Genomic DNA, 26,434 nt, shown 5'->3' with positions numbered 1-26,434 from the left:
TATTATATTGGTCCGGGGACCCATTATCAGGATATGCCTTTCAGCAGAGCACTCAAAGTTGAAACAGTCTCCTTGCCAGGTCATGGTGTTTCCAGCTTTTGTATTTTGGAGAGTAGAAGCCAGACTCCTCGGCATCAAGTGGATCTTGGAAACCTGGGGCGAAATTTTCCGACCCCCCCCCGCAGGGTCAGGGAATCGTCTGGGGCCGGCATTAATCCCGCCCCCGCTGTGGCCGGAAATCTCCGCCACCCGGGAATCGGCGGGAGCGAGAATCACGCCCCGCCGGTCGGCGTGCCCCCCGCGGCGATTCTCCGGCCCGCGATGGGCCGAAGCCCCGCCGCTGACAGGCCGATCCCGCCGACGTGGTTTAAACCACCTCTGTGCCGGTGGGATTGGCGGCGCGAGCGGGCCCCCGGGGTCTGGGGCGATCGGACCCACAGTGGCCTGGCCCGCGATCGGGGCCCACCGATTGGCGGGCGGGCCAGTGCCGTGGGGGCACTCTTTTTCTTCCACCGCCGCCACGGTCTCCACCATGGCGGAGGCGGAAGAGACCCCCCCACCGCGCATACGCCGGTGGTGACGTCAGCGGCCACTGACACTCCGGCGCATGCGCGGACTCACGGCAGCTGCGAAGGCCTTTCGGCCAGCCCCGACGCCGGCCGGCGTAGCACCAAAGTCCGTTGGCGCCAGTCGGCGGAGCGGGAGCCACTCCGCTGCGGGCCTAGCTCCTACGCTGGGACCCCCCACCCCGCCTGGTAGGGGAGAATTTCGCCCCAGGTTTGGAAGGAGTCAGTTCAATTGGTTAACTGGCAACCGCTGAGTTAGCGAGAGACAGTGTTCTGTCTGACAACGGTCAGTGACTGGCTCCTGCGTGATGCTTTCTGAAAGAAACAGGGAGAAATGTTTCGACATTGGAAGTGAAAGGAACTCTCTCCAGCTTGCCGAAGTGAAGAAAATGCTCTATTGCTCTGAACGCAGTGAGTGTCAGGCACATCCTTTGCTGTAAATGTGAAATAATGCTGAGTCTGCAGAGAAAGTAGACAACCGTGCCAGACAAAACCATCTCGAACCAAAAAGGAAGAAGTACCGAAAGAAAAGTCTGAACTTCAGAAAGACATTGACTGGAAGTCATCCCAGCGCAACAGAGATCTCTATCCTTTTATTTTTATTAATATTTTCTTTTCCTTACCACCATCCTTTCCTCTCTGTTCTGTCTGTCTGTTTGTTTATGTGCAGAATGGAGTTAGGAAGGGGAATTGGGAAAAGGAAATTAGACATTTTCTATCAATTTACTTATAATACTTCATAAAAGTTACTTGTGATTTAAAGTTATAAAGCTGGTGACTAGTTTATAGGCCTCAACCACGGGCTACGGGTATTTAAATAAAATCTAATTTCACCTGTGTTCCAACTCCAGTCCAAGTGGGGCTGGAATTGACCGTACACTAGTCCAGGATGTTGTGCCAAAATATACTTCAAAATAGTACTTCAAGGCTGCAAAATGCTTTCAGATGTTCATGAAGAATGCTAAAGAATGCAACTCTTTCTTCTTTCACACATAAAGTGCTGAAGCAAAACATTCAAAACAGAATTCAATGACTGTTCCCTTTTAAAGAAACATTTCATGTTTATTCTGTTTAAGATAAACAACCGTTGTCCTCAGCTGTCCTGATCCATCAACGAAAAAAATGGTAGGATAGGGATTGAACAAGTTCCCCAGTGAACCAAAGAGATGTGATGATGAATGGGTTCAACCTTGCCATTGTTAGCACTGGATTTTACTCTTCCATTGCAATTTTGGCCAGCCTCCCACATTCAACCCTCTACCATCCTGAAGTCATCCAAAAATCTGTTGGCCATGTCCTACCTTGTACCAACACCTGTTCACCCATCGGCCCCATGCTCACTGATCTACACAGTTAGGTCATGCCTCGATTTTATCATTATCATCCCTGTTTTCAAATCCCTCCATGGCCTCACTCCTCGTCCAGTCTGCAACCTCCTTTAGTCTCACAATCTTCCTGAGGTATTTGCACACCTGCAGGTCTGGTTTTTTGATCATCTCTGATTTTAATCGCTCCGCCATTGGTGGCCATTCTTCTGATGAGGCCTTAAGCCCGAGGATTCCCTCCCTAAATCACTACACCTGTCGACCTCTTTTTATCTCCTGGAAGGCACTTCTTAAAACCTTTTTGACCTTGAGTTTGTTTATCTGCCTTAATAGCTTCTCATGTAGAACATACAGTGCAGAAGGAGGCCATTCGGCCCATCGAGTCTGCACCGGTACCCACTTAAGCCCTCACTTGCACCCTATCCCCGTAACCCAATAACCCCTCCTAACCTTTTTTGGTCACTAAGGGCAATTTATCATGGCCAATCCACCCAACATGCTCGTCTTTGGACTGTGGGAGGAAACCGGAGCACCCGGAAGAAACCCATGCAGACACGAGGAGAACGTGCAGACTCCGCACAGATAGTGACCCAGCAGGGAATCGAACCTGGGACCCTGGCGCTGCGAAGCCACAATGCTAATCACTTGTGCTACCATGCTGCTCTGTAGCTTGGTATCAATTCTTTTTTGATAACGCCACTGTGAAGCACCGTAGGACATTTTGTTATGTTAAAGGTACTATAGGGAAAATAAGCGATTTTCATTTCATTTTCATTTCATTTCATTCAATTACATGTTGTTGATATGCTCAAATTTGCATCTCTTCAACTTGAGTAAAGAAGGAACCCAGACAAGGGAAATGACCGTCATATGAGATAGTGAAGATTTTTGCTGGGGAAAAGAGAGTTACAGATGCTGGTGTGCGAGTTTGTGAGAAAGCTGACAGCTGAAGAGGTAGTATGGTAAATGGAAGATCAAAGATTAGACCATTGGCTTATGGAATTTGCTGCAAAAAAGTTCATTTCTTAATTTGAAAAGGATCCCAATTTTATTCCAGTGTTATAGAGACATGCGTCTTGGTCATTTTATTGTAGATCTGGGAACTTGTAACATGGTCATTTTCAAAGTAGAGAAATGCTATCTGTATTGTATCCCTTCCACAGCCAGTCCTCCAAGAATAATATCTGTGACGGAAGTTCTGGAAACTGCCCGAGATGTGTCCAACATGACCATTGCGCATGAAATCGTAATGAACAGCAACTTCCAGTTCCAGAAGGTGGAATCTCCTCAGAACAGGTAACGGCCTAATTTACTGGGTTTTGTTTCTCAATTAAACAAATCGTGTGCTCCCTAGTCAATCTGCGAGGTTATCAACTCAGTAATTGAGCCATGCAGACTCAATGAGTGGAATTTTACAGACCCGTTCCGGCGGGAGTGGGGCTGGAAAATGCAGCGAGTCGGTCAAAAGTCAATTGATTTCAACGGGACTGGAAAATCTTGCCGGCGGGAGGGGCCGTAAACTTCCGCCCCTCATTTGTTTGAAAAAGCCTCTGCTTATTCCTTAGTTGGCTGCTCTCAACTGGGTTGACCCATGGTCAGTCTCGGCACACCCACGATACGAAGTAGGGGTGGGGTGAAGACATCGGATGTGGCTGCTATTCTCGATTACAAGCTGAAAACCTAACCGAATATACAAACGTTTGGAGTTTGGCAAAGACAATATTAGGCTTGGCTGTAGGATGCAGATAGTATCCTGGTGGGATGCACTGTTGAAGCATTCTTCGCAGGACCTTGGAGTTGAGGTGACTTGCTTCCACACTATAAATGAGGTCTGAGGTGAATGAGGAGTCCAAAGCGTGACCTGCAGTCTCCATCACAGGTGGGGTAGATGGTGGTTGGAGGAGTGGGTGGGTGGGGTGCCCAGCTCGCCACCCACTCCTTTCGCTGGCATTAGCTTACTCTCGGTGATCAAACCCGGGTGCTCCTTCCTGGATACTTTTCCTCATCTTTGGGTGGTCTAGGGCCAGGGATTCCCAAGTGACAGTGGAGATGTTGCACTTTTACAAGGAGGGTTTGAGTGTGACCTTAAAGTATTTCCTCTGCCCTCCAGAGGCTCACTTGCCGTGTCGAAGCTCCGGGTAGCGCACTAGTTTGGGGAGTCTCATGTCAAGCATGAGGACGATGTGACCTGAACAGGCGGGACTTCGACCCATTGCGGGCCGGAGAATTCGGGTGGCCCCGGGGCCCATTGAGTCGCGCCGGTCCCCGCCATTCTCCGAGATGGGCGGCACGATTCACGCGGGGGCGATTTTTGGGGGGCCGGAAAATTCGGAGGACCCGGCGGGGGGTCGGAGAATCCCGCCCCTTATTTCCTCCTTGCAACTTACTGTCCCATCTATTTTTCTTCCATCTGCAAATTTGGCTCTCGAACCTTCTATCCCGGTATCCAAGTCATTTATATAGATTGCAAATGGCTGGGCACAAGTCCTGATCCCTGTGGCACTTCACGTATTACAGCCTACCAACCTGGAACATACCCATTCATCCCTACTCTCCACTTCCTGTTAACTAACCTTTAATCTTGCTAACTTGTTACCCCCACACCGTGTAGTAACCTTTGAATGGCACTTTATGAAATGGCCTCTGGCAATCAAAGTACAGTACATCCACCAGTTCCCCTGTTTCCACCTTGCTTGGAAATTCCCCATTAAATATCTATGTATTTCTTCCACAGTTTGGAAAGAAGAGTGAAGGAGATTGTGCACAAAGCTTTCTGGGATAGTTTGCAGGCCCAGTTAAACGAGACGCCACCACAATACAGCCAGGCCATTAAGCTACTGCAGGAAGTTAAAGAGGTAAGAGGTAGAGATGGACTGCAGTCCAGTGCAGCCTGGAGTGGACCAAATTGAACTTGTGCTAAGTTAATTGGCTCAGATTTCCATTCTTTCCCCTGGGAAAGACAGGTTGGAATTTAACACTGAAACTTTAAGGCATCTGCTTGCAGAGTTACAGCATCGTTCACATTCGCTGTTCATCTGTTCAATCAGTCTGTACTATAGAGCGGCTTTATAAATCCACCTCAGTTCTGCCAAATTGGCAACATTAGCAGTAAAACTGCCAAATCCATATTTAACCTTACATTTGGACTAGAAAATATTTGAAGACTTGCTCACGTCTTGGCAATTAGGAATACTTCAGAAACTACTAAATGGACTGAACTTCACTCTGCACCAACCCCTTGCACTGAGTTTCAGCTGAGGATGTGCCCGTCTCCTGCCGTAGGAGTTGGAGGGGAAACACCGGAAATGTGGCAACAGCTGGGTATCCCGCCCTTTGGGCTGTTTCGCTGGGAGTTCAGCCAATCTTTTACCTCACAGCAAGGCATTAAAAAACAAATGTATGGGCAATTGAGCTTACCAAACCAGTTACCCAATATTTCACACTGCCTTTGTCATAAAATAGTTGGCATGCACAGGTGAATGAGAGTGGGGAAACCACTTTTGAAAAAAGTTTTTGGAAAGGTGGTAAAGAGAGGGGCCGTGGCATTTTAGCGGTTCCACTTACACATCGGCAGCAACCTCCAAGATGTTACAGTTGCCCCCTTGTTCCTCACCTGCCTTAAAAGCCCAGGGGACTTTACTGGCTGTGGAATCCACCGAAGTCTGTGAGCCCGCTTTCAGTCCCAGCATCGCCAACTCCACAGTCCTGGAGCTGGTGGGACTGCTTGATCTGCCGTCCAGCCAGAGAGCTGTTGTCTGACAACTCCCGATGATAGGACTTCCTACTAGTGAGGGCCAGAAGTCCCACTCTGAGTTTGTCCAGCCTGCTGGCAACATGTTATCGCTCAGGGACAGGCTTCTATTTTCGAGTCCGTCAGCTGCTGGCCAACCCAGGCAACGGAGGGGTGAGCAATATGCACCCCACCCTCTACCCAAGCCCCCCAACCCCCATGAAATATAACCCAAGAATGCATCAGCTGAGTACTTCACCATGACTACTTCATTTTATGCTCATTTATCCCTTTTTGTTTTTGATTGGGATCCTGCCCTGCACCGTGGACAAGCCTTCACAGGTTTGTCAATAAAATAAAACTGGTGTTCTTTTAAAATAAACGACACACTTGATTCTTGACAAGCACATAATATCTAACCTGAAATGTTTAAACCATCCAATTATGGAACTAGACCATCACACAATCTTTGCCAGGCTAAGATGTCTTCACAGTTGGATCCATGATTCTATACCTTGGGAATTTAGTGAACGAGGAGCTGTGGCACAGAGTAGAGCTGCTGGTCTGAACTGAACTGTACTTATTGCTGGCTTTTTTCTCTTTAGTCACTGTTAACTCTACTGCTTCCTGGCCACACCCGTTTACGGGCTCAAATTGGTGAAGTGCTGGACATGGAGTTGATCGAGCAGCAAGCTGAACACGATGCACTAGATATCCAGCAATTGGCCAGCTTCATCGTAGGCATGATGGGAACTCTGTGTGCGCCAGTCAGGGATGCAGAGATTAAGAAACTGAAGGGCCTCACAGAGATTGTATCACTCTTCAGGTATGTTTGGAGGAGGGAGGATGTGTTAGGAGATGACATTGTAAGCTCTAAATATTCTTCTTATGATTTTCCTTCCTAAGCCTTTCTGCCTCCTCAAAGACACTCTTCAAAGTGTACCTCCTTGACTCCATCCTGATATCCCTTTTTGTGGTTCAGTGTCAGGTTTGTTAACTCTCCTGTGAAGTGCTGTGGGATGCTTTACTACATTAATGCAAATTGTACTTGTGGCTGAGGGGAATCCGAACAAACAAAACTCGTGCAAAAAAATTATATTGAAGCCAACTAAACCATGTGTAAACTGTTCTCACATCTTCACATTTGGTTATTTTATCGTGAAATGCTGCTATAATAGCCATGTTTTAAGGTGTTGGGCGTAGTTTGGCCGGTCTTATTAAGGTATTCATGGTCTTGGGTAGTTCAACAGTAGGTATTAATTGACTGCAAGAAACTATATACATAGATACAAAAAAGGTCTCCATGCTTGCTTCTACACACTGCTCTGTCCAACATACCTTGACCGCCTAGGTGTGGGTCATGTGTTATAAGACCATAAGACATAGGAGAAGAATTAGGCCACACGGCCCATCGAGTCTGCTCAGCCATTCAATCATGGCTGATATTTTTTTCATCCCTATTCTCCTGCCTTCTCCCCATAACCCAGATACCCTTATTGATCAAAAACCTATCTATCTCTGTTTTAAAGACAGTCAGTGATTTGGCCTCCACAGCCTTCTGTGGTAAAGAGTTTCACAGATTCACCACCCTCTGGCTGAAAAAATTCTTCCTCATCTCTGTTTTAAAGGATCGTCCCTTTAGTCTGAGATGGTGTCCTCTGGTTCTAGTTTCTCCTATAAGTGGAAACATTCTCTCCATGTCCTCTATCCAGGCCTGTACGTTTCAATAAGATCCCCCCCCCCTCATCCTTCTAAACTCCCAACGAGTACAGATCCAGAGTCCTCAACCGTTTGTCATACGACAAGATCTACATTGCAGGGATTATTCTTGTGAACCCCCTCTGGACCCTTTCCAAGGCCAGCACATCCTTCCTTAGATACGGGGCCCAAAACTACTCACAATCTCACAATACTCCAAATGGGGTCCGACCAGAGCCTTATACAGCCTCAGAATCCCTGGTCTTGTATTCTAGCCCTCTCAACATGAATGCTAACATTGCATTTGCCTTGCATCACTATGTGGGTGGTACTGTACTCAATTCCACGTTAACCCTTTATGTTCCAGATCCTTGTACTTAAGTCGGGTGTGATTTCCCTTTGTAAATTTATGATTGATTCTGTTTATATCTCCTTAAATGTTCAAGCAGCTTGTAAAGGTCAATCTAGCAGTTTCCCAAATACCAGCAGTTTCATTAGGACCATAGGAATTGCTACACGAAAGAAGACCAAGATCCACCTATTAGAAGGAATTTACAGCATGGACACAAACCATTCAGCCTATCCGTTCCCAATTGTCGCATGATAAAATAATAATGGAGCAATTGACAAATCCTTAGCAAATGATCTCGATCAATTAATCTGTAACAGAGCCAACCAAGAGGTGAGGAAATGTCCAGTGCCAGTAAGCTTCAGGAATCACAGGTCCAAAGTCACCTCTTCCTCCTGAAGATGCTACAATTACTATATGCCCTGCCTCAAATTACACATTCACTGGATCAAAAATAATAATTTTTTAAAGAAATCTAATTTGAATGAGTTAATACCATCTTCTTCCACTAACTCCCTAGTTAGCCTGTTGCACAGCTTGACCACTCGCTCACTGCGGTAATGGAGACAACTTTAACCCAAAAGAACAAGTGGGTTCGGATTGGAAAGGATGTTTTTTTTTCAAAACTCAAAGTTTACCACCCAAGAAACTTCGCAGTGGTGGAGAAGCCTGGGCTTCAGATTAAAATGCCCATCCCCCTCACTCACTGCACCCACACCACACACTGGCTGCATCCTCTTCTGATTTTGTTCCCCGATTTCTAGTTACAATCCCTTCCAGACCAGCTCTTCCGGTGATGATTATTATTTGTTCACCATATACCCATGTACATTAGAAAGTCATCAAAGCCATCAGTGGGATTATCACCCCGAGCTTTGCAATGTTATTAGTGTAAACCATCAAAACAAATTGATTAGATCAGAATCTAGTAACTTTACACTGTTGGAGAGGATTAAGGTTTGACAGTAAAACTCTATGGGCTGGATTCTCCGACCCCCCCGCCGGGTCGGAGAATCGCCGGGGAGCGGCGTGAATCCCGCCCCCGCCGTCTCCCAAAGTCTCCGGCACCAGGGATTCGGCGGGGGCAGGAATCGCGCCACGCCTGTCGGCGGGCCCCCACCAGCTATTCTCCGGCCCGCGATGGGCTGAAGTCCCGCTGCTTTAATGCCGGTCCCGCCGGGGTGAATCAAAACACCTGCCTTACCGGCGGGACTGGCAGTGCGGGCGGGCTCCGGGGTCCTGGGGGCGGGGCGATCTGGCCCCGTGGGGTGCCTCCACGGTGACCTGGCCCGCGATCGGGGCCCACTGATCGGCGGGCGGGCCTGTGCCGTGGGGGCACTCTTTTCCTTCCGTGTTAGCCATAGCCTTCACGATGGCCGGCGCGGAAGTGACCCCTTCCCCTGCGCATGCGCGGGGATGACGTCAGCTGACGCTCTGGCGCAATCGTGGACTTTCGCCGGCTGGCGAAGTCCCTTCGGCCCCGGCTGGCGTGGCGCCAAAGGCCTTTCCCGCCGGCCGGTGGGGCGCCAACCACTCTGGTGCGGCTTTCCTTGCAGTCAGTAACTCTCCTCAGGTGCAGACTAGGCATAGCAGAGTGAAACATATCGCCAAGAGAGGAACAAAATCTCTAATTGGTCTGACTTTACCATCTCTTAGGGAAATCTTCCGTGTGCTTGACCTGATGAAGATCGACATGGCGAACTTTACCATGAAGGCCTTGAAGCCTCACCTACAACAAGAGTCCATCCAGTACGAGCGCAGCAAGTTCCAGGAGTTCCTCAACAAACAGCCCAGTAAGCAACTCAGTACTGTAATAGGGAAAAGGCAGATGCTGGAAATCTGAGAATAAAACAGAAAATGCTGGATAAACTCAGCAGGTCTGACAGCAACTGTGGAGCGAGAAACAAAGTAAACATTTGAAGCTCAGAGTCTCATTGCTCATTGAAATGGTCATTACTCGGCCTGTTCTGGCTTTGAGCTACTGAGAAATTAAGCCGCAGGAATTAAAGAGAGTTAATGCGAGGAATTGCCTGAGAACTGGGAAGTAAGTGAGTTGTGTCAAAAAGAAAAGAGAAGGTGAAAGTGGGGAACGTGGAAAACATTTCTGAATGCAGTTGCAATGTTGCTGCAGTCAGAGTGATTCCTCCCTCCTCCAAAGGAGAGTTAAATATAATTATTTTGCGGACATTTAAGAAAAGATTGAGAAAATAGAGCTTTAAATTGACCAAGACTCCATTGACGACCTTACATACTAAAATAAATCTGATGAGAGGCATCAAGGGAAGCAGTGGTCAATATCTTGTGTAGGCTGGGGCTTCACACTGTAAACTGGGCCTTAACATTTGATTTATATGGGCTTATTTTTGCTCTTGGCCGTCTGGACTAAATCCATTTTTCGGATTCAGATCTTCAGTTCAATTTCTTCTTTTAAAAAAAATTTAGTGTACCCAATTCATTATTTCCCAATTAAGGGGCAATTTAGCATGTTCAATCCACCTACTGCACATGTTTGGGTTGTGGGGGTGAAACCCACGCAAACACAGGGCGAATGTGCAAACTCCACATGGACAGTGACCCAGAGCCGGGATTGAACCTGGGACCTCAGCGCCTTGAGACTGCACTGCTAACCCACTGAGTCACCATGCTGCCATTTCAGTTCAATTTCAATAACTCCCACACATCACCTAAAAAAAGGAAAATGTATCCTGACCAATGTTGCATTGTTATATTTTCTTTCCCAACTCAGGATCTAAAGTTGTTTGTAGATCTCTTTCTTCATAGACCAGAACTCAAACTGAGGAGTTTTAGGGTTTTATATGGCTCGGTTGGTAAACACTGAGGATTATGATTCCAGACCAGACTCAATAGTGGCCAGGATACTGGACTAAAATCCCAATATGTTATTTTATTTATTTTTGTCAGATTATGAGGAAAGGATATTTATTACTCAAGCACTGATCTCACAAAGAAGTAGGGATATGGTATATTGAAACAAACTTTATTACCAACACAGTGTTAAAATCTTGAACATCACACCAGAACATAGCTTCCAATTACCCCTAAACGATCCTACTCAATACAGTGAATACAATAGCCTTCATTGATGTATTTATTCCCACTTAAACAACAAGGGAACAAACCCTTAGAACATAGAACAGTACAGCACAGAACAGGCCCTTCGGCCCTCAATGTTGTGCAGAGCCATGATCACCCTACTCAAACCCACGTATCCACCCTATACCCATAACCCAACAACCCCCCCATACCTTACTTTTATTAGGTCTCAATTCTCAGCTCTCAATTCACCTTAAGTACCAATGGTGCAGAGGAATACTTGCTTTACAGAGGTATTCTTTTTAAAAAATAAATTTAGAGTACCCAATTTTGTTTTCCAATTAAGGGGCAATTTAGCATGGCCAATCCATCTTTTTTGTGTTGTGGGAGTGAGACCGTCGCAGACACGGGGAGAATGTGCAAACTCCACACAGACAGTGACCCAGCGCCAAGATCAAATCTGGATCCTCAATGCCGTGAGGCAGTAGTGCTAACCACTGCACCACCATGCTGACCCCAACAGGGATATTCTTAGAGAAAGCGATCTCTTGATATTGTTTTAAAGGGAAGATCTGACTCCTCTCAGACCCATGCAAAAACCCTGGCTGTATGGCTTCAGAAACTGTTTCCAGCTGGCTTGTTTCAGCTCCGCTTTGTTCTCAAACAAGTCTGCACTGCTATAAATACTGTTAATTTATTTTAACAAACCTACAGTGAGGACAAACTGCTACACTTGTGATCTCAGCTTCAGCCAGTTCAGAAGTGAACTGAAAATGCTTTCTCAAAAAGCATAATGCTTTGCTTCACCCAGTAATAGCATCATCTCACCAAGCTGAAAACAAATTAACTCCCCACGGAATCCCCTTAATGAAAGCAAAATTGCATTAGCCCAAGCTTTTTACAATGGTTAATTGCACCTCTTGACTCCCAAAGACTTTAGAACATAGAACAGTACAGCACAGAACAGGCCCTTCGGCCCTCAATGTTGTGCCGAGCCATGATCACCCTACTCAAACCCACAAATCCACCCTATACCCGTAAGCGAACAACCCCACCCCCCCTTAACCTTACTTTTATTAGGACACTACGGGCAATTTAGCATGGCCAATCCACCTAACCCGCACATCTTTGGACTGTGGGAGGAAACCGGAGCACCCGGAGGAAACCCACGCACACAGGGGGAGGACGTGCAGACTCCACACAGACAGTGACCCAGCCGGGAATCGAACCTGGGACCCTGGAGCTGTGAAGCATTTATGCTAACCACCATGCTACCCTGCTGCCCCACTTTGTTGTCTTTCAAACTATGAATCTTTTAAAACATGATTTCAGCAGTCAAACACACTCCAACCCAGGCTTTTAACCCTTGGGTGGGATTCTCTGGCCACGCCCGCCCGACGATCAGAAATTCCCGCCTGAGGTCAATAGACCTTTTCATGCTCCGCGCACCGCCCCTGGCGATCTTGCAGCAGGCGGGGTGGAAGAATCTAGCTCCTTACATCACCACTTATAATACAATATATCTGAAATTCCCACATTCATCAGACTGAGCCAGTGCAAGAGTCGTTTCCTATCATGCCATTGTTACCTTTATCTTTCTCCCATTTCTCAGATGCTTTGGAGTACACGACTGCGTGGCTGAAGGCAGCAACTGAAGAAACTGCCAATTCAGTCTCACCAACTCGTGGTAACTGTCCGGCAGTGGTGAGTCCCACGGTGGTGCTGAATCAAGGCTTCATGAACTTGCTGAAATGGGACCAGGACACTGACAATTATCCAGAGGTAAGAGTCACCTGCAAGCAGAATGTGCCCATTCAAATGATTTATGGATGCTGTGCCCATCACCTATTGTTAAAGCCATGTTGGGGCATGCAGATATCCTGCTCTGGACTGCAAGGGGCAAGTACCTCAATAAAGGCGAACAACCACAAACTGACATGATAAACAAGGTGCCATCATGGACACAGCTGAAGTGGCACGCATACCACCACTCCATTTTCTCATTTAAGATGCAGCAAGTATGCCATTTTTTCTCTGCTCCTCGTTCACACCTATGTGGGACTTCTCGTGCCTCTCACTTGGAACCTCTTTGATCCCGATCACATGCAGTTGACATGACCTGACAGCTCCACATTATTGTGTGAACGCACTTCCAACAGTGTAACAACATGGAAAAAGCATGTCTAATGAGACGGCAAGGGCGTGCACTGCCTTCGTAGGGCAGCCTCCATCCAATCGGTTTGCATGTGTGGAGCTAGTTTGTTGTGACAGTGATGAAACTGTGCCCGCTCCTCATCCCACCTTCCTCCACTCAGTCACACTCTGCCATTGCTCTTGTACACAATTCAGATTGACAGGTCAGAGTTTTTTGTGTGGCGTCAGGGCGAGACCAAGAGGACAAGGCCTAGGGTCAAACTCAGCCCAGTCTCCTGATCAAATTGAACAAGCCTTGACAGCCCATATTTGTTGGTTGAGGGTGAGGTTGACCCCATGACCTTTTGCCCCATAAGGCCTTGGCAAGTGCAAGGCCATCTCTGAAGACAATAGGTGCCAGGCTCCATCATACCTTCTGCACAGTCACTCCCGAAAGGCCATCAGATATCAGAAAAATAAACAAGTTGGAAATAAATAAAATAAAGTCTATTTCATAATTGACTTTTGCAATTGGCAACAATGAAAGCGTGACTCACTCTAAGGAAAAGAACTGTGAATGGGTTTCCTGATCCCTTGTCAAGAGGCTGAGATGCTCTCTGTCTCATGCAGATCATTCCACCAACCATTTAAATTCAAAATAGTCATTAAAGTTCAGATTTATCTTGATGATAGGATTGCTTCAAGTCATTTATTAAGAGTGAATGAAGAGCACTGTCTGCATCTGAAACTGCTGATCATTCCGGAGGCAACTTCACACCTGCCTATTGTTAGTTCCTCGTTTTCCCCCACTGCACTTGTTTTGTCAAGAGTTCAACACCCTTCCTGCATGAAGAGGCGTCAAAATGAAATTCTTTGTTGATTCAGATTGGAGAGGAGCAACACTGAGAAGGGAAGATAATGATTAAAATTGAGAAAGAAAAACGCACAGGGCGGCACTGCGGCACAGTGGTTAGCACAGCTGCCTCACAGCACCAGGGATCCGTGTTTTATTCCGGCCTTAAGTGACTGTCTGTGTGGAGATTTCACTTTCTCCCCATGTCTGCGTGGGTTACCTCCGGGTTCTTCAGTTTCCTTCCACAGTCCAAAGGTGTACAGGCTAGACGGATTGGCCATGCAAACATTGCCCCTTCGTGTCCAGGGATGTGCAAGTTAGGTGGGGCAATAGGGCAGGGGAGTGACCCGAGGTAAGGTACTCTTTCAAAGGGTCAGTGCAGACTTGATGGGTTGAATGGCCTCCTTGTGCATTGTAGGGATTCTAGAACAGATACCTGTGAGTGAGTTAAAACGGCCTCCAAAATATAATTGGAATCCACTCGCAATTCGGGTGCTTGATCACCACTGTCTCTGAAAGAAACTCAGCACAAGATACACTGCTGTGGGTTTAGAGAGTTCCAGATTGTGCTTTTGCCCCAAAGATGGCAAAAACTTCGCTTCTCACCAAGATTACTTACATGGGGAAGAACACATCTAACAGGTCCGGCCAGCTCAGGCTTTTTGTTTATGTTGCTCTTATCTCCGTTCTTTTTCTGAAGGTGCAGGGACACCGCACTTGGGTGCTGACAGAACTTTGTGTATCCTGACCAAGTGGCCCTTCACGTGCGAGTCTGTACTGTGGGTGTTAGTGAGCAATATGCAGATCACAGCAAATACCAGTCCCAACGTGCACCCTGCATGTTGTCCAGCAAAGGTCACTCAATGACAAGCAGGCATTGGGACCTGGGCTGGCTTCCCTCCCTACGCATGTCCTCATAGCCCAAAGTCTGCCTGGGCCTATTCCAATGCCTACAACCGCGGTGCTGGCTGGTTAATCATTACAGACAAGGTATCAAAACGATCTTAAATGACTTATCACTTTGAATGAGCCAAATCCCTCAATCCTACTGTTTAGAAGTGATTTATTGGATGCCATAGTCTTCCCGTTGACAGACAACATGGACCAACACACATTTTTCCCTCCTCACACAGACTATGCTGATGGACAGATCTCGTCTACAGGAGCTGAAGCAGAGAGTCGATCAGCTGACTCTGGTGGCCTCCATCTTACTGGTAACCAGTAATACAGCAGGAGCAGCCATTTGTGGTTTGCCTGGGTTTGTAGATAAAGTAAAGCAGGTCACTTGTGCCCTGTTGGATGGGCTGAACTACAAGTAAGTTAATCTGTGTGACCACCTGTGTCTCCAGGAAGCGACAGCAGAGGCAGAATATTTTGAAGCATATTTTTCAGCGCTTGCTGTAATTACAGCTCTGCTCCTTCAGTACACTCAGGTGGAAATGTTGCAGAGTGGAAACAACTTTCGGCTGCGAGTTTAGACAGACATCTGTGTGGTCCGCTATCTCACAGTAAATGGAAGGCTGACAGCTGAATGTACAACATCGCTGGTTTCAGTCTTGTCCTCTTGTATCATGATCAAATGGTGGGTTTGGAAATAGGAGGCCCTTTCACCCCATTTGATTCCATCATTCCAGAAGACTAATTCTACAACCTTCCCCTTTCAGCATTAAACCACCAGTTAAATGTCCAGCCCTGGCCTCCCTCGCTATCGTGCAACACATTCCAGCTTTCAATCATCTCCAATGTCTCGAAATCCTTCGGAGCTTGGGTTGTTTAATCTTGCCTTCTTTAGACATAGAGTGCCGTGTTCTCTCTGACTTTCAGCCAAGGGCCTCGATATTCTGGCTCACCTTCTTTGATAAGGCTTGGATATTAATAATCCCGCTGCACCTGATCTGGTGATCACAATGGCCCTACTTTTATTTAACAAATGCAGACAAATAACCACAGGAAAGGCGGCATTTTGAGCTTTTATACCAAGAACGCATTGCCACATTCATTCGCTTTGAGGGCTATCAGAGGCATTCAGGAGGGTAAAGCTAAAAAGTATCACTAAAGGTTGGCTGTAACAGGCTGAGAACCAGTCCTTTTATTGAACCTTTGAAACACTTTACCTTAGAATTGTTTGCCCTACATTGATGGACACGGGACTCACATTATATAAAACAAGGATACGTGATTGTTCAGGAAAATAGATGGGCGCAATTCTCCGCACTCACGACGGTGCGGAGAATAGCAGGGGTCGTAAATTTTTACGGCCACGCTAGTCTGACGCCCTCCCGCTATTCTCCCCCCCCCCCCCCCCCCACGCCCGACTCCCGACACGAATCGCTGCCGCCGTTTTTTTACAGCGAGCAGCGATTCTCAGCTGGCCGATGGGCCGAAGTCCAAGCCCTTTACGGCCTTTTTTACGAACGGCAAACACACCTGGTCTGGCCGTTCATAAAAACGGCCGTAAAGTTCGGATCTTGGCAACCATGGCACCGATTGGCACGGCAGTACCACAGCCGTACCAAGGGTGCCATGCGCGGGCAGCGGGTCCGATTCCCGCGCACTCTTTGTCCTTCCGCCGCCCCGCTGTATCAATTCGCGGGGCGGCTGAGGGGCATCCCGGCCCGCGCATGCGCGGGTTTCGCGCAAATGCGCGATGACGTCACCCGCGCATGCGCGGGTTGGAGTCTTCCAATCCGCGCATGCGCGGCTGACGTCATATGACGCGTCAGCCGTCGCAAACTCTGGCAAGCGGGCTTAGCGAAATTCGTTAAGCCCGCGATGCCGGAGTTCACGGCCGCGGCATGCTAGCCCCGACCGGGGACCAGAATCGGTTCCCGGTCGGGGGGGGAGGAGGCTGGCGTCAAACCCGACCGTTTTTGACGCCAGCCTTACGATTTCTCCCTGTTTGGGAGAATCGCGCCCGATGTGTTTTAGGTGCAGCAAGCAGAGTCGGAAGACGAAAGGTTGAAATGCTGATCAAAAGGTTTGACAGGCTGAAGGATATATATCAGTGGTGGGCAAACTGCGGCTCATCTGGGTTTTCAGCGTGACCCACTAAACATTTTGTTGAGGGTTGCCACTTTCCACTGATTTCCATCCAAGTAATTTTGTTCCTATCGGTATGACTGAATTGATACACACAGAAAGTAAGGGCTAGTGAAGTGAGGTGCTCACAGACGGATTGCTCACAACATTGGCTTTGAGAACTGTGGTTTCTCTTAGCGAGCAAAATATTTCTTTTATTTTTAACCATTTGAAGTTGATAGTTTTATTAATAAGTAAATGATTAAACATTTTCTATTAACCTTTTATGAAATTCAGTGTGTATTAAATATATTTAATCTTATTCATGGGGTCATGGTTCGTGAACAAGCCCCGATTTCAATCTTGCGGCCCACTAGGGTGCAGGAGTGTCACTTGTGCGGCCCAGTCACTAGACCAGGTTGCCCACCACGGATATATATAGTTAATAAGGGACAGGAGACTATTCAATCCATGCTGATTCTCCACAGAGTAATCCAATCACTCCCATTCCTCTGCTGTATCCCAATGGGGCCCTGTAGTTCCCTCAAGTGCCCAGACAATTATACATTATCTCTGTTTCCAGCATGCCAGTGAGCTGCAAGTTTCAGGTCATTAACACTCTCTCTGTACAAAAGGTCTTCCTCACATCTTCCCCAACATCTCTAGCCCCAAACCGTAAATCTGTGTCACCTAGTTCTTGTACCATTGGCTAATGGAAACAGCATTTCTTTGTCTACCTTATCTCGGCCTGTTACATAAAAGGGCAGAATACAAAAGTCTCATAAAAATCAAGAAACATTACAAAACTGAACCTCACCAGTGTTTACTTGCCGATACCTACTGTGGCACATAATGATCCTTTGGTGCTTACCAGCAATGAGATATTAAATGGACGGATGTACAGCTGTTTATTAGAGTTCTGGGACAGGATTTTCTGTCCCGCCAGACCCTGCCGGCAGCAGGATTCTCTGTTCCCGCAGCTAGCCAATGGGGTTCCCCTTTGTTGCCACCACATGCCTTCGGGAAACCCACGGGCATGGGTGCGCTGCCAGCGGTCCAGAGGATCCGCCGACCCAGAATTCCACTGCTGGTTCTTTTTATCTTTTTCTGAATTGCCGAGTTGGTCCTCTTTGTGCCCCAGATCTCAATTCGGCTCGTACTAATAAACCAATCGTCCAGCTGAGTGTAAAGGAAGCGGACAGTATTGAGAGCACAAAATACTGGAATCACCCAGCAGTCCAGACAACAGAGGTGCAGAGGAAAACAGAGTTAATGGACTGAATTCTTCGAGCAGGGGAGATGTTTCACCAATGGGGCCTAGAGCGGGAGCTGATCCGGCGCTGGCAGGATGTGGGACCCTATGAAGGACTTCTACTGACGGTGGCTAATTAAGAGGCCGTCTGCCTCTGGGACCGCCTTGCAATTAGGGATGGCGGATCGCTCCCCGAGCTGCTGGCCCAATCAGATGGTCAACAGCCTCGGCAATGCCACTGTCAGAGGCCACTGCTGGGACTACAGGGTGAAGGAGAGAGCACCTCCAGGACTAGATGCCCTCACAGGTAAAGTGCCTGTTTTGTTGACAAGCCAGGGCAGATGGGCCCTGGCAATGGAGGTGGGATTGGAAGCACCATTAAGTGGCAGAGCCATAGCCATGGTGACAGCTATTACCGTTGAGGGGGCCTCTCCAAGGCACATGGAATAACTGTAAAAAGAGGACACCAGGGAACTTGCTAGGAGGCCACCAAGGTTTATCTGTCAGTCTCTCCACGGGGCAAAACCCTTGCTGACGACAGTAGAATGCCAGTGGGGGTGGGAGCTGCCCCTTACTTGGGCTCTTAATTGCCTGAATTAACTGCTGGAGAGACCCGGGCCTCTGGCTCCTGCTGAAGGTAAATGCCACGGTGGAGGGAAGGTGTCGGTGTTCTCTCCTGTCTCTGGGCTGCTAAAATCCAGCCCAAAGGTTTATCTCAGTGACCTTTCAAGCTGTGTTGATAACCAAAGAAACAAAATGGCCACTCACTCCTGGGAAAATGGATACCTGGATATAAACCCTGCTTTGCATTTCAATATAAATGAATTTCTATCCTGTTTTGCACAATAGTTTCAAAATAGGAATGATTTTCACTATTTGGGAGGTTTTGTTTTCAAAAATTTCTCCCAGAATCTTTCACATCTTACTGCTACTTGAACCAAGTTGCCAAATCTCCACAGTGTTCCGCAAGCCAACAGCTTGGATTTATCATCAGATTTTTACTCATTCCTAAAACCTTTCCACAAACATGCATGAGGGGAAAGTTGTCTTCATTCTGAAATTCTTGGCAAATTACTCCCACACATATCAATTTGGGAAAATGTTAATTTTACCATTTTTTTGGTCTGTTTTTCCCTTTGTCCCTATTTTAGGTTCTTCCTACCTAATCCTGTTACCATGATTCCTTTTTTAAAAAATATTTTTATTCAGGCATTTAAATATATACATAAAACACAGTCCAAAACCAAGAAACAGAGAACAACCAGGAAGTCATACAGCCAATAAATAACAACACCCTACCCACCATGCTGTTCCCCGCCACCCACCCTGCCTGCCCTGTTTTTACCCCACCCCACCCACTGCTGTCGTCTTAACTATCCTAGAAGAAGTCAATAAACAGCATCCATCTCCGGACGAACCCTCCCGCAGACCTTCTCGAGGCGAACTTAATCTTTTCCAGCTTCAGGAATTCCGCGAGGTCACTTACCCACACCCCCGGTTTCGGCAGCCCTGAGCCCCTCCATTCCAACATGAGCCGTCTCCGGGCTACCAGGGAGGCAAAGGCCAAAATGTCGGCCTCTCTCATCCCCCTGGACTCCCGGGTCTTCCAACACTCCGAAAATCTCCATTTCTGGACTCGGGACAACCTTCACCTTTAGTACCTCCGACATCACGTCAGCAAACCCCTGCCAGAATCCCTCCAGTTTCACACAAGCCCAGAACACATGGACATGATTCACGGGCTCCCCTGCGCACCACCCACACCTATCCTCTAACCCCCTCAAAGAACCTGCTCATTTTGGCCACTGCAATATGCGCCCCAAGGACCAATATAAATTGAGTGAGGCTAAACCCCGCACACAAAAGGAGGATCGCCCCTCCCGGGCAAACGTGTGGTTCCCACAAATCGGTGCCCAAACCGAGGCGCCTTCCACCCCCAGGTGCTGCCGCCACTGTCCCCACACCCTCAGGGCCGCCACAACCACCGGACTTGTGGAGTACCTGGCCGGCGGGAACGGTAGCAACGCCGACAACAGTGCCCTTAAGCTAGTGCCCTTACAGGAAGCTGCCTCCATCCGCTCCCACTCTGACCTTGGTGAATTGGTGAGCCAACATCCTGTTTGCCTTCTCCCCATATTCATACACTGCCCCCCTGGCCCTCCACAACTGCCCTACTGCCTTCCCCGTGGACACCAACCCGAACTCCATCTGGAGCTTCTGCCGCTCCTTCAAAAAGCCTGCCTCCGAATATGTCCTATCTACCCACAGGATCTCCTCCACCAGCCTTGCCATCTCTTCCCACTCCATCCTGTCCCTGTGAGCCCAAAACGATATCAGCTTCCCCCCTGACCACTGTCTTAAGCACCTCCCATAGCGTGGCAGCCTATACCTCACCCGTGTCATTCAGCTCCACATACCCCCAAATAGCAGCCCTCACCCGCTGGCACACCTCCTCATCTGCTAACAATCCCATGCCTAATATCCACTGCAGGTTCTGAGCCACCCCCCCCCCCCCCCCCCCCCCCCCCCCCCCCCCCCCGCACCCAGTCCACTTGCAGGTCCACCCAATGCGGCGCGTGATCAGAAACCACATTCACCAAGTACCCCGAGTCGACCACCCCCACCAACAGAGTTTTATCCACCACAAAGTAATCGATCTGCGAGTACACCCTGTGCACACGGGAGAAGTACGAAATTCCTTTGCATTCGGCTTCCCAAAGCTCCAAGGGTCCACCCCCCCGAACAGCTCCATGTACCCCTTTAGCTCTTCCAACACCGCCGACACCCTGCCCAATCATGGACTGAACCCGTCCAATCTCGGCTCGATGACCGTGTTGAAATGCCAAATTTAAACCGGCTTCGGCGAGCTTACCCGTGATCCACCGGCAACACCAGATCCACCGGCCTCTCCAGCGAGGCTGCAGCCGGGCGCCGTTCTGCATGTGGACCAGGCGGAATGGCACCCGGGCGGGTCTCCCAGGCCATCAGAGGCACCTGGCTGGTCAGGGTAAGTGCAGGGTGGCTCCCTGGCCCTCCCCCTCTAACATGGGCACCTTGGCATTGCCCAGCTGGCACTGTGGCACTACCAACCTGTCACTCCCAAGCTGGCAGGAACACTGCCTGGATGCCAGGGTGGCAGTGCAACAGTTCACAAGTGCCAAGGCGACATTGCCAAGGGCCAGGGTGTGAGGGGAGCCATGCCCATGAAAGGAGGATGGAGTATGGTTTGAAGGATGGGGGTGTGCAGGGCAGGTAAGTAGGGGCCTGTGGGAGGGGTGATGGCTGGGGGCCCTGGAAGGGAGGGGGTGCTGTAAGGGAGCTTGGGGGAGTCCTGAAGAGTGGGGACCCCATAGGGGGGTGTCCTCACTTGGGGGTTGGGGCGGAGGATGCCCATATGTGTGGGGGATTACATTGCCCATGGATGGGGGGGGGACCTACAGGCTTATTTAGAGATCGGGACACCCTTTCAAAGCGGCAGCCCAATCTCGGAATTCAGCTCCCCAGTGCTAAAAAAAATTATAAGTGTGGTGTGAAACTCCCAGGGCAAAAACAAGTGACAAAGTGCTGGATTCTTCTGCCCCGCCCACCACAAGATCACCATGGGCGAGACGCGGACAATAGAAATGTATATTGACTCAGGCAGGATTCTCCGATCACCAAGCGGGTGGGGCCGGGGAATCATGTCCAAAGTGTCGTTGAATAGCAGTGGAGAACTCGCCAGCAGAGCCGTCGGGAAACTCCCCGAAAATCACGCCACAAATTAACTTCAAATTTTGGGGAAGAATCGCGCCCATCCTCTCCAAGTTCACCCTGCCAAGCCCCCTCCGGTTTCAATCTAAACTCCAGTGGATAGAAACCGAGCCTGTTCAACACTTCCTCATGAGACAACCAGGAGCGAAATTCTCTCATAATGGGGCTATGTTCCCACGCCCATGAGAAAATGGGCGCTAATCACTCTGGATTTTCCGGCCGCGTGTCCGCGCATGCACGTGGCGGCCCCCTGTGGTGGCAACATGGTGGACCCACACAGTGGGCCGGCCCCAATAATATAGGGCCCCCCGCTCCCCAGATTGCACCCGCCCGCCAATCGGTGGCCCCCGATCGCGAGCCTGGCCGTCCTGGAGCCCCCCCCCCCCCCCCCCCCCGGGTGACAGATCCCCCCCCCCCCGCCGACCCCCACCAGGGCGCCCGCGAACTGTGTCTGCAGCAGCCACTCCGAGTGCCCGCTGGGTGGAACCATGGGGGAACCACGCCGGCGGGAATCGGACAGTTACCGGCAGAGGATTGCCGTGGGGGCTTATTTCAATAGCCCCCAACCGGCGGCGTGTCAACCACGCAAGCGTGATTCGTGCCGATTCTCCAGTCCTCGCAGAGTCGCGCTCGGGCGTCGGACCCGATGACGGGTCTGAAGCCCCATTGTCCGTCCCCGCGCCGAACGCAATTGCGGCGTGATGCCTCGGAGAATCCCGATCCAGATGTTCTGTAATCTAACCAAAAATATCCCCCTCCATCTGAAAACATGTTGAAAGATTTGTGTTTTGTTGCTCCTGTTAATCTCCACGATATTCAGGTTAGAAGAAATTCTAGTTGCAGTTAGTGACCAGATACACAGAGAGGTCAACAAGTCACTTCCTGAACATGGGTACACTCCGCTGACCAGTGAACAAGAAGCCATTTTAAAAGGACAAATCGGAAGCATTACACAGAGAGGCAATGTCATTCGGAACCTGATAGGTGAGTCCATTGTACAATTTTCAAACTAAACCAAGCACTCCTAGAATGTGTCAGTGGATCGGAGACAATTTTAAAAATATATATTTGTTCAGGAATTTGCATAAACAACACAAAAAACAAAACACATGAAAGCAGAAGTAAAATTATGCAACATAATAAATAATCAACACCCGCTCACCCCCCTTCCAGACCTCCTCCTCCCTTCCTGCCTTCCCCATTTTAACCCCCTTGTCCCCCCCTTCCACTTGAGCCATTCTCCGCCCAATCGCCGTTCCCGATTTTTGGCGTCGAGAATCCCGCCCCATGACTTGGTGCCATTCCCCTGCCTTTCCCTGCACATTTTTCTGTTCAAGTAATCATCGAATGCCCTCATGAGTGCCTCGATTAAACCCGCCTCTTCCACAATTTATATAGTAAGAAGTCTTACAACACCAGGTTAAAGTCCAACAGGTTTGTTTCAAACACTAACTTTCGGAGCACTGCTCCTTCCTCAGGTGATTCACCTGAGGAAGGAGCAGTGCTCCGAAAGCTAGTGTTTGTAACAAACCTGTTGGACTTTAACCTGGTGTTGTAAGACTTCTTACTGTGCTCACTCCAGTCCAACGCTGACATCTCCACATCACAATTTATATAGATTCACATATTAACTGAAAACAATTCAGACTTGAAAATATTCATAGTTCATTTTATCATCTTCTGCACTGTCTGCCTAACTACGCCTTTCTCAACCCTATTCTGCTGACTCCATTGTATTGTTATTTCACTATTTTCATTGTCCAACATCTCTATCTGTAGGTGAGCGGATCCACTCATACCTGAAGGGTTTTCTCAACTTCCCGAGTCCACAGAAATGCCTCCATGATCTCCCAGGGGGGCTTGCACCAATTCAGGCAGAGCTGAAGGAGATTGGCTGCACTCTGAGTCGTGTACTGCACCACAACAGGATGGTGTTTGGGCCCTATTACTCAGGGATTCTGGTGAAGTTGCTCTTCATGGACAGTGACGCCGGGATGGACTCTCGCTGAGTCTGAAAGCAGGAACTACGGTAGATCATCGGGTAAGGACCAAAAATGTTAGAAGTGAACAAGCATTAGTGTGACGCCGCATTTTAACCCTATCCTTCTAGTCAACGTGCAATTCTAGAATTACATAAAATGCTCAGGGTAATTAAAAATTGTTCCTGGTTTTATCCAAGAAACATAAATCACATTAAACTCAATATTCTGGTACTTTAACAACTATTGGCAACCATTAATTTTTTCTTTAATTTTTCCAATTATGGTCCAATTTGGTGTGGCCAATCCACCCACACTGCAGATCTTTGGGTTGTGGGGGTGAGATCCACACAAACAAGGGGAAAATGTGCAACTCTACACGGACAGTGACCTGGGGCCTCGATCGAACCTGGGTTCTCAGTACCATGAGGCAGCAGTGCTAACCACCAGTCCCAGAAATCATTAAAAATCATTGAAAAGAAAACTTGTTTTTTTTTTTGTTTTCAGTCCCTTATGTCAGATTTCCCTGTAACATACATTGTTCATGGACAAGGAGGCCATTTGGCCCATCAAGTCTGCACCAACCCTCTGAACGAACACTCAACCTAGGCCCACTCTCCCGCCCTATCCCCGTAACCCCACCAAACCTGGGCATCTTTGGACTGTGAGAGGAAACCAAAGCACCCAGAGGAAACCCACGCAGATATGGGGAGAAAGTACAAACTCCACGCGACAGTCACCCAAGGCCGGAATTGAACTTGGGTCCCTGGTGCTGTGAGGCAGTAGTGCTAACCATTGTGCCATGCTACCTGTGGGCTATTTGAGTTTATCAGCTTTGGGAACCTTTGCCGTGGTTTCACCTTGCGATATCTGGACTTTCTCACCCACAGAATGTCGTACTCCAGAGGGCTCTAGAAGTTCAGTTGTTAACTATATTCAACAGAGAATAATACATTTTCGAGTAGGAAGGGAATGAAGGAGATACAACAGGAAGGAAGAGTTAAAGTAGAAGATCTGCCCTGATCTTATTGAATGATAAAGCAAGCTCAAAGGGCCGAGTGGCCTGCTCCTGTTCCTATTGCTCATATTCTGATGGACCTTGGCAAAGGCACTCAAGGTTCATTGGAATGGTTCCCCCAATCATAGTATGAGTGAAGCTACTACATTAACAGATGTTATTATTGACCTTCACAGATAAACTACATCCAGTAAGTGCTATTTTTACTGAGATAAGAAAGGAAGTGACAGCTGTGTGTTTCATTATATAAATAACTCTGTTCCTTTCTGCAAGGTGCTCCCAAATACCTGGCATTCGATAAATAGTGTGTTCTGACCCATTGAACCTGATTACTGTACTAAGATTATTTAGTTGTGGAATACTAGGCCTGGTTCATTCACCTCTCTCTTTTCCCCATCCCCCATGCTCCGTGATGCTAGTGAACAGCCTTTGGACATCATTCCACATCTGAACGAAATTAATGCCAAGATAGTAGTTATCGTAGCCAGAGCACTGCATTGCACTGACTGTTTGATCCTCTGTTTCCCTTTAATAACAGGATGGATGAACATGTTCAGTTTTCACTCTTAGAATTTAATCCCAAGTGGCATTAGAAAGTCACCCAAAGGGGCGATCCTGGATGCCTTCGATATGTTATATAGGATAACACTGGGAGAAATCCTGTAGGAGCCCGCTCAAGGCTTGTTTAAAATTATAATCTATTTCAATATTTTTTTATTGGAGGAGACTTTTAAAGTTTGGTGTGATTATACTCATCGGATGCCATCTAGTGGTAAACAGAACTTGTCCAATATTCTACTGTTGGTCCCACCAAATTACAGAGCTGGCAGCGCACAAATGAGCACACAAGCTGAACTGACACTGCGGTGCAGTCCTGAGGGAATACTGCACTGTCGGACGTGCTATCTGTCAGAAAAATCTTTAATCCCAAGCCCCATGCGACCCTCTCAGGTGGATGTTAGCGACCCCAGGACATTGATCGAAAAACACAATGCTGCAAACCCTGGGAATCCAAGACTTCTCCCAGCATCTATCGGCCTCATCGCGCTCCCGTTTGGGCACGTGGCCACCGTTAGATCCGTTTGGGCGCGTGGCCACCGTTAGATCCGTTTGGGCGCGTGGCCACCGTTAGATCCGTTTGGGCGCGCGGCCACCGTTAGATCCGTTTGGGCGCGTGGCCACCGTTAGATCCGTTTGGGCGCGCGGCCACCGTTAGATCCGTTTGGGCGCGCGGCCACCGTTAGATCCGTTTGGGCGTGCGGCCACCGTTAGATCCGTTTGGGCACGCCACCACCGTTAGATCCGTTTGGGCGCGCGGCCACCGTTAGATCCGTTTGGGCGTGCTGCCACCGTTAGATCCGTTTGGGCACGCCACCACCGTTAGATCCGTTTGGGCGCGCGGCCACCGTTAGATCCGTTTGGGCGTGCTGCCACCGTTAGATCCGTTTGGGAGTGCCGCCACCGTTAGATCCGTTTGGGCACGCTGCCACCGTTAGATCCGTTTGGGCGCGAGGCCACCGTTAGATCCGTTTGGGCGCACGGCCACCGTTAGATCCGTTTGGGCGCGAGGCCACCGTTAGATCCGTTTGGGCGCGCCGCCACTGTTAGATTTGTTTGGGCGCGCCGCCACCGTTAGATCCGTTTGGGCACGCCGCCACCGTTAGATCCGTTTGGGCGTGCTGCCACCGTTAGATCCGTTTGGGAGTGCC

The 26,434-nt window shown here is 48.7% G+C and overlaps 1 protein-coding gene across 4 annotated transcripts in view; it reads left to right on the top strand.

Moving 5' to 3' along the window:
• Positions 1–26,434, top strand: part of LOC119978334 (T-complex protein 11-like protein 1) — a 69,883-nt gene that overhangs the window by 32,614 nt on the left and 10,835 nt on the right. For all 4 annotated transcript variants that reach the window (XM_038819900.1, XM_038819898.1, XM_038819899.1 and 1 more), the window contains exons 3-10: positions 3,055–3,187; positions 4,626–4,746; positions 6,227–6,447; positions 9,325–9,461; positions 12,335–12,504; positions 14,842–15,023; positions 22,549–22,712; positions 23,508–23,769. In XM_038819900.1, the coding sequence (XP_038675828.1) occupies positions 3,055–3,187; positions 4,626–4,746; positions 6,227–6,447; positions 9,325–9,461; positions 12,335–12,504; positions 14,842–15,023; positions 22,549–22,712; positions 23,508–23,737 (1,358 nt within the window). In that variant the 3' untranslated portion in view covers positions 23,738–23,769. The remainder of the gene's footprint in view (positions 1–3,054; positions 3,188–4,625; positions 4,747–6,226; positions 6,448–9,324; positions 9,462–12,334; positions 12,505–14,841; positions 15,024–22,548; positions 22,713–23,507; positions 23,770–26,434) is intronic.

This window comes from Scyliorhinus canicula, chromosome 15, assembly GCF_902713615.1.
Source record: "Scyliorhinus canicula chromosome 15, sScyCan1.1, whole genome shotgun sequence".
Lineage (NCBI taxonomy): Eukaryota > Metazoa > Chordata > Chondrichthyes > Carcharhiniformes > Scyliorhinidae > Scyliorhinus > Scyliorhinus canicula.
Note: the sequence above shows the minus strand (reverse complement) of the source record. Positions and strands in the feature narration are given on the sequence as shown.